The sequence below is a fragment of the Odocoileus virginianus genome, unplaced genomic scaffold (genome assembly GCF_023699985.2).
Source record: "Odocoileus virginianus isolate 20LAN1187 ecotype Illinois unplaced genomic scaffold, Ovbor_1.2 Unplaced_Scaffold_12, whole genome shotgun sequence".
Lineage (NCBI taxonomy): Eukaryota > Metazoa > Chordata > Mammalia > Artiodactyla > Cervidae > Odocoileus > Odocoileus virginianus.
The window spans coordinates 1,496,807-1,514,192 of NW_027224274.1; the positions used below are offsets into that span (position 1 = coordinate 1,496,807).

The 17,386-nt window shown below is 39.5% G+C and overlaps 1 protein-coding gene across 2 annotated transcripts in view; it reads right to left on the minus strand.

Moving 5' to 3' along the window:
* Positions 1-1,902: 1,902 nt before the first annotated feature.
* The window catches only part of MAEL (maelstrom spermatogenic transposon silencer), a 48,297-nt gene continuing 32,813 nt past the window's right edge, over positions 1,903-17,386 (minus strand). For both annotated transcript variants that reach the window (XM_070462719.1, XM_070462718.1), the window contains exons 9-12: positions 7,099-7,161; positions 6,226-6,358; positions 2,997-3,072; positions 1,903-2,447 (exon numbers count right to left, since the gene is read on the minus strand). In XM_070462719.1, the coding sequence (XP_070318820.1) occupies positions 2,260-2,447; positions 2,997-3,072; positions 6,226-6,358; positions 7,099-7,161 (460 nt within the window). In that variant the 3' untranslated portion in view covers positions 1,903-2,259. The remainder of the gene's footprint in view (positions 2,448-2,996; positions 3,073-6,225; positions 6,359-7,098; positions 7,162-17,386) is intronic.

Consider the following 17,386-nt stretch of genomic DNA (forward strand, 5'->3'; position numbering starts at 1 on the left):
CACAAGCTGGAATCAAGATTGCCAGGAGAAATATCAATAACCTCAGATATGCAGATGACACCATCTTTATGGCAGAAAGCAAAGGAACTAAAGAGCCTCTTGAAGAAGGTGAAAGAAGAGAGTGAAAAAGCTGATTAAATTTAAAATCTCAACACTCAAAAAAAGAAGATCATGGCATCTGGTCCCATCACTTCATGGCAAATGGCTGGGGAAACAATAGAAACTGACAGCTTTTATTTTCTGGGCTCCAAAATCATTGTGGTCTGTGACTGCAGCCATGAAATTAAAAGACACTTGCTTCTTGAAAGAAAAGCTATGACCAACTTAGGCCACGTATTAAAAAGCAGAGACATTACTTTGCCAACAGAGGTCCACCTAGTCAAAGCTATGGTTTTTCCAGTGGTTATGTATGGATGTGAGAGTTGGACTATGAAGAAGTCTGAGCACTGAAGAACTTACACTCTTGGATTATGGGTTTGGAGAAGACTCTTGAGAGTACCTTGAACTGCAAGGAGAGTAAACCAGTCAATCCTAAACGAAGTCAACCCTGAATATTCACTGGAAACTGAAGCTGAAGTTCCAATACTTTGACCACTTGATGAGAAGAGACTATTCATTGGAAAGGACCCTGATGCTGGGGAGAATGAAGGCAGGAGGAGAAGGGAGGAGAGGACAGGGTGGTTGGATGGCATCAGAATAATGGACGTGAATCTGAGCGAGCTCCGGGAGACTGAGAAAGACAGGGAGGCCTGGCGCGCTGCAGCCCATGGGGTCGCAGAGTCAGACATGACTGAATGAACTCAATTACTGTCGTGCTGATTTTGAAGAAAGATAAAATGGTCTCATAGCTTATAAAGATTTAAAAACCAATCTGCTAGTAGAAAATGCAATATATAAAATTACATTCAATAACTATTCCTTGTTTAAAGATCTGATATCAGAGATAGATGAAAAGGAGGTAAAAGTGTGGATATGAGTAACATGGTCTTTGGAGTTAGACACGGTTAACGTTTCTTCCATAAAGTAGATGTATGACCTGAATCTCTGAGTTGTATGTGTGTCTGTCACTCAGTCATGTCTGACTCTTTGAGACTCCATGGACTGTAGCCCACCAGGCTCCTTGGTCCATAGAATTTTTCAGGCAAGAATACTGGAGTGGATTGCCATTTCCTTCTCCAGGGGATCTTCCCAACCCAGGGATCAAACCTGCATCTCTTGTGCTCCTGCACTGGCAGGCAGGTTCTTCACCACTGCGCCACCTGTGTGTGTAAAATGGAATGGCAGTGTCACCTTCTTCAGAGTAGTTATTAAGAACTTAACAAGATGTGTGTGTATTTGTGTAACTCTGTGTGTGTGTGTGTGTGTGTGTGTATCTCCACAATGTAGGTACTCAGTAGTAAAGGAGAATACAGCTATTAAGAAAAACCAGAGTCCAAATAATTCTCCTGGGTTTTGAGTCAAACAGACCTAAATTAGAATGCTGTTTCTGCCACTGCCATCTATGATCTTGCTATGGTTCCAAGATAAAAGGTTACTATATCTCTTCTCCTACTCCAGGGCTATATAATAGCCCAAGTAGAGAACATGAGCCAGTTTAAGTCAGTCAGAAACAGGCCAAATTCTTGACTCAAAATATATCTGCTTGGAATACGCAGAAAGCTTTGTGGTCAAGTAAACCTGGCATCTGGTCACTTTCCAGCCATATGATTTGGGGAAAATTACATCATCTCCTTTGGTTTCTCATTCTTCAAATGACTTTTGCTAAAGTCAGCATGTTTCAAAGACTTTAAGTAGAAAAAGTATTTTTGTTAAAGACTAATTTTCTTAGATATTTGCAATGAAAAGAGCTGGTCTCAAGGGTACCATTCCACATTTCATAATGGAAAGAAATACATAAGGCTATTTTAAAATCTTTCATAACAGATATTCAATACCTTTATTGTGGAGGAAAAGATACAAAAATATAACATTCCCAAAAGCACAACTCCTAAAATGCTGGTTTTATTACAGGACTCAAAACTTTAATGGCATTCCCATAATACAGTCAGAAAGTAGAACAAGCCCTAAAGAAAAATGCAAAAATGCCAAGATCTTCTCCAACCACAATTATTTTTAATCCATGAAACAGAATTTCCTTACAAATTAAGTAGTTTTTATAGTAATGACATTTATCATTGATGTCATCTGTTTAACATATGACTACAGTCATAAGGGAAGTTGGGCCTGTTATTTTTCCAGAAATTGAAAAATGTACCATCATTAAGATAAGGAAGAGAAAGATTTGTATCCGTGTTTTGGGGATGTATAAGGGGAGACTGAAGTCTCACAGCTGGAGAATTTATGGATATTGCTGGAGGAATTGGAGATGCTCTCTAGTAAGCGTGTAATCCCTCTTCCCCGAACACTGCTGTTTTGGCCAGAGATTTTCACCCCAGATGGGTAGTCACCTAGGATATTAAAAATACAAGAAAAGAAATGTAGCAATTTTACAGTCTTATTATAAACAGCGTCCTCAATTGATTCATCTTACTGCATGCCTTTCACTAAACCATGATTAAACAGATCATCAAAAGGGGAGATAATTCTTAGAGTAAATGCCAAAAGGCCGAACAAGAATATTCTTTTTAAGTCCCGGAAATGTTAATTGAAGTTCTTCAGGGACCATTTGAAATTTCATGTCACTAGCTTTTTTAAACTTTCTCATTTTCCCAAAGACACCCTCACATCAAAACTATAAAACAACAGCTGCTACAAGAGTAATGGACTTTATTTTAAATGCCCTGAACAAAATTCTGAAGAGTAAGTTAAATTTTATCAAAGTGGTAAAAAGTCACACATATCCAAAAAAAGTGCTTTTGACAAGTAAAACTCCCAATTCAAGATTCTCATATCCTAAAAAGCCAATTTGGAACATCTGTTTAAGTACCATACCTTGGGATCTTGGAAAGACCCTAACTTTTTAAGGTGCCTTATTAAAATAAACGTAAGATGCTTACCAGTGGGTGTGTTTGATCTTTGGTCTTGACTAGAAGAGCTGAAATGAGAGAATCCTGGACTCTCAACCCTTAGCTTCTGTAAGTAAAAGCAACCAACAAACAAAAACAGTGGGAAACGTTTATTTCTTATTATTGGATCATCTACTTCAAATTACTCCTTAAATAAAACCAACACCTACTTTCCAATGTCTGATCAACTTTTGAAGAGTACTGTTGTAAAGGAAAGCAGAAGGAAATCTCTGAGGGGGAAATTACAGCATAAAAAAGGGTTTTTATTTTTAAATATGAGATCATACAATGTTTCCTAATAAGAATGACTCAGAACAGAGAGAAACCCTAGTGATGAAGGATAAAGTATAAAATCATTAGAGCCATGTCCTTAGGTAGGTAAGAGAATGAGATATATACAAATAAAAGGATTGGCCTTAGAAACATAGACAATTCATGCATTAAAGCAGAGTGTATGGTGAATGTAATGGTAGGAATACATGGAAAACCTTTTGATTGCTTCTACTTTCTCAGAGAAGGAGGGGATAAGAGCATCAGCTAGAACAAGGATGAAGGAAGAGGTGATGGAAGTCTCAAGTGAGAGATGAGAAATAACTGCCTAGGAGAGAGGAAGATTAATTAAACCAGAGAAATGGACAACTGCCATGCACTGCTAAGGGCTCACTTGAAGCTGGTGGTGATAGAGATTAAATAATACCAGTCAGTATGGTAGTTTCTTTCCAAATGTATAAGAACAGAGTAGGTAAAAAGCTGATTTAATCAGGATTAGTGTTTATTAACCAAGTATGATGAAGAATGAAAGGCCAATGGAGTTGACAGTGCAAGTGAGTGGAAATAACAGAGGAGAGAATCTAAAAAGGGAAGGAAGGAGGTGAAGGGCAAGGTGAGGAGACAGAAGGATGCAAGGTGCAGCACCGTCCATGTGAATGGTACCCCTAGAGCTGTGCAGTGCAGTGACCCTGTGAAGGAGGGCTTCAGAATAGTGGAGACATAGAAGGTCTCAGTCAAGATACAAGAACTGCTGGCACTGAGGTACCAGAGGAGGACAGTGGTAGTCGGAGAGCAAGATGCTTGAAATTGAGATTGTGCGAAGATGCCACTGGGACCTAGAATATGATCATGGGAGTGGATATTTGATGGATGGCAGGAGACAGCACCACTGGAGAAGGGGAAGTCAACCAACTGAAATATCAGGCAGTTAGAAAGAGCTATGGGGAAACTGTAACCAAGAATTCTGATGGCAATACTGTTTTATCTTCTGCCTCAATGTTGCTCTAAGAATGAAGATGTCCAACTCAGGGGCCTAAGGCCTCCAAAAAGGGGTTATCAGGTGCTACAGCCTGAATGACATGAGATTCAAAGCCTAGTGATTTTAGAGAGAAGTTAGGAAGTCTGGAGGCCACAAAGTTAAATAAGGACAACCACCTCAAATCTAGGCCCACAATAAATGAGGGGGAAAAAATGTCGCCATTTTAAAGAGCTAACAGGGAAGCAGTGTCTTTAGAGGACAGCCAAATTTTAGTTAGAATCGAGGAGGAAAACAGGCCTTCCCCAGAGGAGGCTGACGATCCAAGATTTTGTTCATAGCTGAGGTTGAGAAGACACACAGTTGGGGAGGGCTGGATACAGAGTTGGCCTAGTAAGATGAGTCTGGGAGATGAGCGAGGATCTAGGTATCCTGAGCTTGCATAGTGACTGATGCTGACAATGAAAGGGGGGATAATGTGACTACACCTGGCAGTCTCAACACAGACAGTGATGATGGGGCTAAGGCAGAGTTTCTCATCCTGGATACTACTGACATTTTTAGGCTAAGTAATATTTTGTTTAGAAGGTTGTCCTGTCCCTTGTGGCTCAGAGGGCAAAGAATCTGCCTGCAATGCAGGAGACCTGGGTTCAATCCCTGGGTTGGGAAGATTCCCTGGAGAAGGGAAAGGCTACCCACTCTAGTATTCTGGCCTGGAGAATCCATGGACTGTGTAGTCCATGGGTTGCACAGAGTCGGACGCGACGGAGTGACGCTCACTCTCACTTTCTTCCACTGTGCATTATCAGGTGTTTAGCAGGCTTATTGGTACCTACTCACTAGAAGCCAGCAGCGCCCCATTCCCAGCTGTAACAACCAAACACGTCTCCAAGTGTTGCCAAGTGTCTCCTGCACGGCAAAAAACTGGCCCCCACTGAAGAATCACTGGGCTAGGGGTTAACAAGACAGAGAGAGCAGTCTTGCCCAGATTTTGAAATTGTCACACAAGTAAGACAGGCTTTTGTGGGGGGGTTACATTTCTGAGTTTTAACAAAGAGATTTGTGAAACCACCACTGCAGTTAGGAGACAGAGCCATCCTATCACCTCAAAAACCTCCCTCACACTATCCCTTCACAGACACACCCTCCCCGACTGCCTGGGAACCACTGACATGTCCATCATTATCATTTGTATCTTCAAGAATGTCACATAAATGGAAGCATACAGTATATAACTTTTGAGACTGCTGCTTTTGCTATGCATAAGCATTGCCTTTGAGATTGATACTAATAGTTATTTGTGTCAATCATTCATTCCATTTTGGGGTTCCCCTTTCACTATTTTATTATTTTAAAATAATAATATTTATTATATACTATATTCTACGGCAGAATTCTTAGTACTTTCATATGCTGCTACATTTAACCCTACAACTACTGGCCCTTATTATTATTATTGTTCTACAGATAAGAAATCGGCACAGAAAGTTCAAATAACTTGCAGTCATCCAGCCTACATGTATAGCAGAACCTGAAGTGAAATTCAGGAATTCAACTAGAGAGCCCACACTCTTAACTGCTATGTTCTCAGTATTATAGCAAGATCTACGAGTAAGTAAATAGCAAGGAGGGACGAGAGGTGGTAGGGAAATTACATTAGCCTCTAATCAAATCTGGAATCAGGTCTTGTATTTAAAATATCTACTTCAAAAATGTGTATCATATAATTTTTTGAATAAATATTTGAATGTGTTTTGTATAAAGACTAATGCCAAATGTTCCCCAGAAGGAAAAAGTATACCATGAAAGAAAAGGATCTTATGCAAAATCCAATTGGATTAAAAACTGACATTCCATGAAGGATTAAAAAACGTCTAAGAGAAGAGAGACCCAAGCCGGAAAGCTCTTTGTCTGCTGTGGACCAGGACCACGCTGAGCAGGACACAAGAACAGCAACAAGAGTCAGCTCCCTACCTGGTAACGCCCTGCATCCAACACAACCATCTTGGGGGTCACACTATTGCTGGCCTCGTAATCCTGAAGTGGTACATGAGCCTCTGTGAGCTGGATTCCAAAGAGAGTGGCCAGAGAATTACTGATGCAGTACCTTTAAAAAGGAATTCAAAACGTTCATTATCACAATCTTATCTAATTCATTTAAAAAGCAGTCACTTTTTAAAAATTTCTAACAAAGTATGTGAGAGATACTGTAAATCTGGGGAAAAAGAAATTTAGAGATTTGAATAAAAATGGGAATTGGTAGCAGCACATATAAAACTGGATATCAGAGGTAAGCAATACTTTGATTAGCAAATGTATCAGCCTCGTTAAAGAGAACAGGAATGAGGGTGCAGATCACCAGAATCCTCATATATTTAAGGCAGGCAGAGACACCACCAGGAGGAGGGTTAAAACTTAAAATACTTCTTCATTCACAGACCAACCATTCAGCACCTGTATAAAGTGATCAACAGAGCACCTGCAGATCTGAGGCTGCAGGTACTTTCCTGACAAAATGAGGAGAAAAGGGTCTATATTTTTTGAGCACCTTCACGAGGAAGTGCTGTTCTTAACGACAGTAGGGGATTTTGCTTTCCTATAGGAACCCTAGAAGGAAAAATTCAGCTTTAGTGCTTCTAAAGGGTCAAATTGCTCAGGTGGTAACTACATCCAACAAGTAGTGACAGGGGCAGAATAATAAAAGTAACATGATTTTAAAAAGCATTTGTTTTAAAAGGGAACTGTGGAAACAGAGGTGAAGTGATGCATCCTATGTGTCAAAGCAACAAGGAAAGTTGCAAAGAATTCAATGCAGATTAGAGTATTATGAAGACACTCCTAACTTACGCAATTTTCTTGCAAACAGCTAAAGCGCAGAAGAGAATATCATTTTCTTCATGCCACTTGCACCTGTACAAAAAAAGACTTTAATATCCTGATCTAATGAGTTTTCATGTGCCAAATTTCAAACTTACTTTAGTGTCAGTTTTTCTTAAATGATTTCAATTATTACTCAAATACTAAAATTTCTAATTTAACATACAAAAATAGATTTTTTTTAAAAACAAGTTTTTTACATTATTTCCTCAGATGTAAATTCATGATATATTGCAAACAACACACAACTATGAGAGAGAAATTTTACCTTGAAATAAAATGAGAGTTCAGGAGACATATTAGTGACTATGGTTAGCATGCACTCATAAAACAAGCATTTACTGAATACATACTACTTACCAGGCTTGTTCTAGGCATTCAGCATTGAATGAAACACACTTATGCACACAAAACCTACTTTCTAATGGGGAAATCAGATTAAAGATATGTAGGCATAACATACAGTAAGTTAGATGATAAGTTCTAAGAAGGAAAAAAAACAAAAATGTGATATGAAATGCTACAGAAGGGTGACATTTTAGATAAGTTAAGCAGGGAAGGTATGACTGAAAAATGGATGTTTAAGTGAAGACTTCAGGCAGTGATATTAAAATGACCAACAACAAACATACAAGAACTACTATAAACCTGCATATATATATATATATATATCTTTCCCCTGAGTGCCAAAGTCTATTAAGACTCAGAATAGCACTACCTGCATAATACTGGGTTGGCCAAAAAGTTTGTTTGGGGCTTTCTGAAAGATGAACAAACTGTTTGGCCAATCCAATAGGAGGCTTGCCTGAACTTAGCAAGAATCTTCATTTAAAAATTATAAACATAGCAAACAGTAAGTACCGCATGTCTATCTACTAACCACTAAAGATAAGGAGAAGGAAACAATCTCATTTACCGTTACATCAAAAAGAATAAAAAAAATACCTAAAAATAAACCTACCTAAGGAGGCAAAAGGACTGAAGTTCAAAAACTAGAAGATAACTGATTAAAAAATCTAAAGATGACATCAACAAACAGAAAGATAAACCATGTTATTGGACTGGAAGACTCAATCAAAATACTACCTCAGTCTACTGATTCAACACAAGCCCTGTCAAGTTACCAATGGAAGATCAAGAACAAAAGACTTAAAATTTTATGGAAATCCAAAAGACCCCAAACAGCCAAAGCAATCCTGAAAGAAAAACAGAGCTGGGGAAAAGACTTCAGACTATACTATAAAGCTACAGTCATCATGAACAGTATGAAAAGGCAAAAAGATATCACACTGAAAGATGAACCCCCCAGCTCGGTAGGTACCCTATAAGCTACTGGAGAAGAGTGGAGCAATAGCTCCAGAAGGAATGAAGAGGCTGAGCCAAAACGAAACAATGCCCAGCTGTGGATGTGTCTGGTGGTAAAAGTAAAGTCTGATGCTGTAAAGAACAATACTGCATAGGAACCTGAAATGTTAGGTCCATGAATCAAGATTAAATGAATGTGGTCAAACAGAAGATGGCAAAACTGAACACTGACATTTTAGAAAGCAGTAAACTAAAATGGAAGGGAATGCGTGAATTTAATTCAGATGATCATTATATCTAAAACTGTGGGCAAGAATCCCTTAAAGGAATGGAGTAGCCCTCTTAGTCAACAAAGGACAAAATGCAGTACTTGGGTGTAATTTCAAAAATGATAGAATGATCTCAGCTCATTTCCAAGGCAAACCATTCAATATCACAATAATCCAAGTCAATTACCCAATCACTAATGCTGAAGAAGCTAAAGTTGAACAGTTCAATGATGACCTACAGAACCTACTGGAACTAATACCAAAAAAAAGATGTCCTTTTCATCATAGGGGTCTAGAATGCAAAAGAAGGAAGTCAAGAGATACCTCGAATAACAAGCAAGTTTGACCTTGGAGTACAAAATGAAGCAGGGCAAAGGCTAACAAAGTTTTACCAAGAGAACACACTGGTTATAGAAAACACTCTTTTCCAGCAACACAAGAGGCGATTCTACACATGGACATCACCAGATGGTCAATACCTGAAATCAGATTGATTATATTCTTTGTAGCCAAAGATGGAGAAGCTCTATACAGTCATAAAAACAAGACCTGGAGCTGACTGTGGCTCAGCTCATAAGCTCCTTGTAGCAAAATTCAGGGTCAAGTTGCATAACGTAGGGAAAACCACTAAGACATTCAGGTATGACATAAATCAAATCCCTTATGTTTATACAGTGGAGGTGATTAATAGACTCAAGGGACCAGATCTGGTAGAAGAGTGCCTGAAGAACTATGGATGGAGGTTCATAACATTGTACAGGAGGTGGTGACCAAAACCATCCCAAGAAAAAGAAATGCAAAAAAAAAGGCAAAATGGTTGTCTGAGGAGGCCTTACAAATAGCTGAGAAAAAAAGAGAAAGGCAAAGGAGAAAGGAAAGGTATACCCAATTGGATGCAGAGTTCCAGAGAATAGTAAGGAGATATAAGAAAGTGTTCTTAAGTGAACAATGCAAAGAAATAGAGGAAAATATCAGAATAGGAAAGACTAGAGATCTCTTTAAGCAAAATGGAGACATTTCATGCAAAGGGGAACATTTCATGCAAAGATGGGCACAATAAAGGACAAAAATGGCAAGGACCTAACAGAAGCAGAAAAGATTAAGAAGAGGTGGCAAGAATACACAGAACTGTACAAAAAAGCTCTTAATGACCCAGATAACCATGATGGTGTGATCACTCACCTAGAGCTAGACATCCTGGAGTGTGAAGTGTAGTGGGCCTTAGAAGCATTATTATGAACAAAGCTAGTGGAGGTGATGCATTTCTAGCTGAGCTATTTCAAATCCTTAAAGATGATGTTCTGAAAGTGCTGCACTCATTATGCCAGCAAATTTGGAAAACTCAGCAGTGGCCATGAGACTGGAAAATGTCAGTTTTCATTCCAATCCCAAAGAAAGACAATGCCAAAGCAATGTACAATTACTGTATAATTGTACTCATTTTCAAATTACTGTACAATTGTACTCATTTTACATCCCAGCTAGATTATGCTCAAAATCCTTCAAGCTAGACTTCAGCAGTATGTGAACTGAGAACTTCCAGATGTACAAGCTGGATCTGGAAAAGGAAGAGGAACCAGATTTCAAACTGCCAACATGCTCTGGATCATAGAATAAGCAAGGGAATTTCAAAAAAACACCTACTTCTGCTTCACTGACCTCGCTAAAGCCTATGACTGTGTGTATCGCAACAAACTGGAATATTCTTAATGAGATGGGAATCTCAGACCACATTACATGCCTCCTGAGAAACCTATACACATGACAAGAAACAAGTTAGACCTGAACATGGAACAACAGACTGATTCTAAATTAGAAAAGGGCTATATCAAGACTATATGTTGTCACCCTGCTGATTTAACTTACAAAGCAGAGTACATCCTGCAAAATGCTGGGCTGGATCAATCGCAACCTGGAATCAAGATTGCTGGGAGAAATATCAACAACCTCAGGTATGCAGATGATACACTTAACAGCAGAAAGTGAAGAGGAACTAAAGAGCCTTTTGATGAAGGTGAAAGAGGAGAGTGAAAAAGCTGGCTTAAAACTCAACATTCAAAAAACAAAGATCATGGCATCCGGTCCCATCACTTCATGGCAAATAGATGGGGAAACAGTGACAGACTCTATTTTCTTGGGCTCCAAATCACTGCAGACAGTGACTGCAGCCACAAAATTAAAAGACACTTGCTCCCAGGAAGAAGACCTACAACAAACCTAGACAGTGAATTAAAAAGCAGAGATATCCCTTTGCTGACAAAGGTCCATAGAGTCAAAGCTATGGTTTTTCCAGTGGTCATGTGTGGATGGGAGAGTTGGACCATAATGAAGGCTGAGAGCTGAAGAATCGATGCTTTTGAACTGTGGTGCTGGAGAAGACCCTTGACAGTCCTTTGGACATCAAGGAGATCACACCAGTCAATCCTAAAGGAAATCAATGTGAATATGCTAAAGCTCCAATACTTTGGGCACCTGATGCGAAGAGTCAACTCACTGGAAACACCCGGATGCTGGGGAAGATTGAGGGCAAGAGGAGAAACGGAAGCAGAGGATGAGGTGGTTGGATGGCATCACTGACTTAATGGACATGAGTCTGAGCAAACTCTGGGAGATGGTGAAGGACAGGGAAGCCTGGCATGCTGCAGTCCACAGGAGTGCATAGAGCTGGACACACTCAGTGACTGAACAACAACAAGAAATGGCACAAGTAAAGAGTTACAGATCAACTGAACAGGACAGAAAGCCCAGAAACAAACCCACACACCTAGGATCAATTAGTTTACAGCAAAGGAGGCAAAAGAGAACCCCATGAGCAGTGTGCGTTGAGAGCCCCATGACCAGTATGAAATGGCAGAAAGACAGGACACTGAACGATGAACTCCCCAGGTCATTAGGTACCCAATATGCTACTGGAGATCAGTGGAGAAATAACTCCAGAAAGAATGAAGAGATGGAGCCAAAGCAAAAACACCACCCAGTTGTGGATGTGACTGGTGATGGACGTAAAGTTTGAAGCTGTAAAGAGCAATATTGCATAGGAACCTAAAATGTTAGGTCCATGAATGAAGACAAATTTGAAGTGGTCAAACAGGAGATGGCAAGAGTGAATATCTATATTTTTGGAATTAGTGAACAAAAATGGACTGGAATGGGTGAATTTAACTCAGATGACCATTGTATCTACTGCTGTGGGCAAGAATCCCTTAGAAGAAATGGAGTAGCCATCACAGTCAACAAGAGAGTCTGAAATGCAGTACTTGGATGCAATCTCAAAAACGACAGAATGATCTCTGTTCGTTTCCAAGAGCAAACCACTCAATATCACAGTAATCCAAGTCTATGCCCCAACCAGTAATGTTGAAGAAGCTGAAGTTGAACGGTTCTATGAAGACCTACAAGACTTCTAGAACTAACACCCAAAAAAGATATCCTTTTCATTATAGGGGACTGGAATGCAAAAGTAGGAAGTTAAGAAATACCTGGAGTAATAGGCAAATTTGGCCTTGGAGTACAGAATGAAGCAGGGCAAAGGCTAATAGAGTTCTGTCAAGAAAACGCACTGGTCATAGCAAACACCCTCTTCCAACAAAAGAGGAGAAGACTCCACACATGGACATCACCAGATGGTCAATACCAAAATCAGATTGATCAGATTCTTTGCAGCCAAAGATGAAGATGCTCTATTTGGTCAGCAAAAACAACACTGGGAGCTGATGTGGCTAAGATCATGAACTTGTTACTGCCAAATTCAGACTTACATTGAAGAAAGTAGGGAAACCCACTAGACCATTCAGGTATGACCTAAATCAAATCCCTTACGATTATACAGTGGAAGTGACAAACAGAGTCAAGGGATTAGATATGATAGAGTACCTGATGAACTATGGATGGAGGTCCGTAACACTGTACATGAGACAGGGATCAAGACCATCCCCAAGAAAAAGAAATGCAAAAAGGCAAAATGGCTGTCTGAGGAGGCCTTACAAATAGCTGTGAAAAGAAGAGAAGCGAAAGGCAAAGGAGAAAAGGAAAGATATTCCCATTTGAATGCAGAGTTCCAAAGAACAGCAAGGAGAGATAAGAAAGCCTTCCTCAGCAATCAATGCAAAGAAATAGAGGAAAACAAGAGAATGGGAAACACTTGAGATCTCATCAAGAAAATCAGACACACCAAAGGAACATTTCATGCAAAGATGGGCACAATAAAGGAAAGAAATGGTATGGACCTAACAGAAGCAGAAGATATTAAGAAGAGGTGGCAAGAATACACAGACAAACTATACAAAAAAGATCTTCACAACCCAGATAATCATGATGGTGTGATCACTCACCTAGAGCCAGACATCCTGGAATGCGAAGTCAAGTGGGCTTAGGAAGCATCACTATGAACAAAGCTAGTGGAGGTGATAGAATTCCAGTTGAGCTATTTCAAATCCTAAAAGATGATGCTGTGAAAGTGCTGCACTCAATATGCCAGCAAATCTGGAAAACTCAGCAGTGGCCACAGGACTGGAAAAGGTCCATTTTCATTCCAATCTCAAAGAAAGGCAATGCCAAAGAATGCTCAAACTACCGCACAATTGCACTCATCTCACACGCTAGTAAAGTAATGCTCAAAATTCTCCAAGCCAGGCTTCAACAGTATGTGAACTGTGAACTTCCAGATATTCAAGCTGGATTTAGAAAAGACAGAGGAACCAGAGATCAAATTGCCAACATCTGCTGGATCATCGAAAAAGCAAGAGAGTTCCAGAAAAACACCTACTTCTGCTTTATTGACTATGCCAAAGCCTTTGACTGTGTGGATCACAATAAACTGTGGAAAATTCTGAAGGAGATGGGAATACCAGACCACCTGACCTGCCTCCTGAGAAATCTGTATGCAAGTCAAGAAGCAACAGTTAGAACTGGACATGGAACAGACTGGTTCCAAATTGGGAAAGGAGTATGTCAAGGCTGTATACTGTCACTCTGCTTATTTAACTTATATGCAGAGTACATCATGAGAAATGCTGGACTGGAAGAAGCACAAGCTGGAATCAAGATTGCCGAGAAATATCAATAACCTCAGATATGCAGATGACACCACCCTTATGGCAGAAAGCAAAGAAGAACTAAAAAGCCTCTTGATGAAAGTGAAAGAGGAGAGTGAAAAAGTTGGCTTAAAGCTCAACATTCAGAAAACTAAGATCATGGCATCTGGTCCCATCACTTCATGGCAAATAGAAGGGAAAACAGTGGAAGCAGTGACAAGACTTTATTTTGGGGGGCTCCAAAATCACTGCAGATGGTGACTGCAGCCATGGAATTAAAGACACTTGCTCCTTGGAAGAAAATTTATGACCAACCTAGATAGCATATTAAAAAGCAGAGACATTATTTTGTCAGCAAAGATCTGTTTAGTCAAAGCTATGGTTTTTCCAGTAGTTACGTATGGATGTGAGAGTTGGACTATAAAGAAAGCTAAGCACTGAAGAATTGATGTTTTTGAACTGTGGTGTTGGGAGAAGACTCTTGAGAGTCCCTTAGACTGCAAGGAGATCCAACCAGTCCATCCTAAAGGAGATCAGTCCTGTGTGTTCATTGGAGGGACTAATGCTGAAGCTGAAACTCCCAATACTTTGGCCACCTGATGCGAAGAGCTGACTCATTTGAAAAGACCCTAATGCTGGGAAAGACTGAGGGCAGGAGGAGAAGGGGATGACAGAGGATGAGACAGTTGGATAGCATCACCCACTCAGTGTACAGTTTGAGTAAACTCCGGGAATTTGTGATGGATAGGGAGGCCTAGCCTGCTGCAGTCCATGGGGTCGCAAAGAGTCGGACATGACTGAGTGACTGAACTGAACTGAATGAGGCAAAACTATATAATGGAGAAAAGATAGTCTCTTCATTGAGAGGTACTGGGAAAACTGAAATGTAAAGGAAATGAAATTAGAACATTCTCTAACATCATACATAAAAATAAACTAAAATGGATTAAAGACCTCAATGTAAGACCAACTCTTATAAAACTTAGAGGAAAACACAGGTAGAACAATTCTGACATAAAAATCACACCACTCTCTCTTCTGACCCACCTCATAAAGAACATAGAAACAAAAATAAACTGGGACCTAATGAAACCTAAAAGTTTTTGCACAGCAAAGAAAGTCATAAACAAGACAAAAAGACAACCCCAGAATGGGAGAAAATATTTGCAAACAAAGCAACCAACAAGGGATTAATCTTCAAAATAAACAAACAGCTCTTGCAAGTTCAGTATCAAAACCAAACAACCTAATCAAAAAAATGCGCAGAAGACCTAAACAGAAAGTTCTCCAAAGAAGACATAAAGATGGCCAACAAACACATTAAAAGATGCTCAATATCACTAACTATTGGAGAAATGCAAAGCAAAACTATAAAGAGGTTTCACCTCACACTGGTCAGAACAGCCATCGTCAAAAATTCTACAAACAATAAATGCTGGAGAGGGTGTGGAGAGGAGGGAAACCTCATACGCCACTGGTGGGGAATGCAAGCTGGTATAAACACTTTGGAGAAGAGGATGGAGGTTCCTTAAAAACGCTAAAGAGAGACCTATCATATGATCCTATAATCCCGCTCCTGGGCATATTTACAGAGAAAACGATATTTCAGAAAGATTCATGCACCCCAGTGTTCACTGCAGCACTATTTACAATAGCCAAGATGTGGAAGCAACCTAAATGTCCATTAAGAGAGGAATGGACAAAGATATGATACATATATACAATGAAATGTTACTCAGCCATAAAGAATGAAATGAGGCCATTTGCAGTAACATGGATGGCCTAGATAGTATCATATCAAGTGAAGTAAGCCAGAGAAAGACAAATATCATATGACATTTGCCCATAAGCATATGTGGAATCTAAGAAATATATTAAAATGTACTTATTTATAAAACAGAAACAGACTCACGGGGCTAGAAACTAAACTTGCAATTACCAAAGGGGAAAGGTGAGGGTGGAGGGATAAATTAGAAGGTGAGGATTAACACTGAAACGCTATTATGTATCAGCGAGAGAGTCAAGGAGGACCTACTGCATAGCACAGGAAATCCTACTCAGTACTCTAATAATTTGTATGGGAAGCAGAATCTGAAGAAGGACAGGTACATGCATCTGCATCACCATGCTGCACGCCTGACACTAGCTCAGCATTGTGCGTGAACTAGACCCCAGTGAGATGCGAACATCTAGTCCTCAGAGGTCCACGCAGAACCAAGAAATTGTAAGTTTCCAGTTAGTTTTGCTCCTTGTCCAGATCTTAATTCCCAAGAGCACCTCCTTAATATACACATTTCCATTGGAGATCATATTTTAAATGAAAACAATTAAAAATATTACAATGTTAAACAAACTACAACAACAAAAACCCCAGAAAAATCTGACTCCAGGGAAAAATGTCTCCAAATCTCATCATACTGTTAAAAAGGACATTATTTTGATCTGGTTTTATTTATACTTACTGATCTTCCTCCAAATTATCCCAAAATATGAATGTATTTTCTAGTAAAGGATGATTCATTCTAAAAACTGTCAGTAATCAGAACTTTGTATACTGTTATGTTAATATGCATTATGCAACCTCAAATCTAGCTTCAACTTTAATAATTTCCAATGTGCTTCCTTTATGAAATTCCACTCTAAAGTAATAACATAAGATCATAAGTGAGTATGTCTGTTAAGTCTGCAACTCACTCCCGAAGTTTCAAAACGATCTTATCCATTAAAGTAATGAGCAGCATAAAGGATTTTACACTCTTCTCTTGTTAGCCAAAGGTCTCAACGAAGTCTCTTCCTCTTATTTCAGGGTCAAGTCTCCTCCTTTTCAAGGATGCCCTGCCTTTCCCTTTTCTCAGGAACCACTGTCATCTGACAGTTTCTGATGCTCTCCACTCCAGTCAAACTGACTCACTGGTTTTTCTCAATCAGACTCTCCATGTTTTCAATCCTGAATCACTGCTCAGGCCATGTTATTCTTTTGGAAAGGTCCTCCCTTTAACCCAAATCTCTGCTCGCAGAAATTCTATCCATCTTTCCAGAAGAAGCAAATAAAACATTTACTTTATAAAGTACTTCGTATATTAAATACATGAAGCAATTTCTCCCCCATGTGATTTATCATAATCTTTTGAAACTCTAAGAATTTTCAGAAATTATCACTCATAACTCATGCATGACGTGCTTTACTGCTCTTGTCAGACAGGAGACTCTGAGGGCAAGGGCAGCCCTGTTACTCCTCCCCTTGCTCCCCACAGAACCTAGTCTCATGCCTTATATACAAAAGTTGTATTTGTTAAATATCAAAACCTCAAGTTGGACTAAGAAAAAGTTATTCTAAAGTGATGTCAAAATAGAAAACTGCACCCCTTAAAACTACAAATGCTCTGGTTCAAGATGCCTAACTTTATCTCCTCTTGCCCTTAAGACCCTATCAAAATGAAAGTCAAGCAGTCATAGTAGGAGATGTCCACAACAGAGGAGAAAACAGGAAGAGGCCTCCAAGGCAGAGAGCTGAACAAACCTGTGGGATACAGAAAGCAAACAAAGGAGTGAGAACTGATGGGACTAGACAAACGGAGTCTCAGCCTTCAGTGCTCACAGAACAGGCAGCACAGACGCTAACCTACTTATGTACCTCTGGAGGAGCTCTGA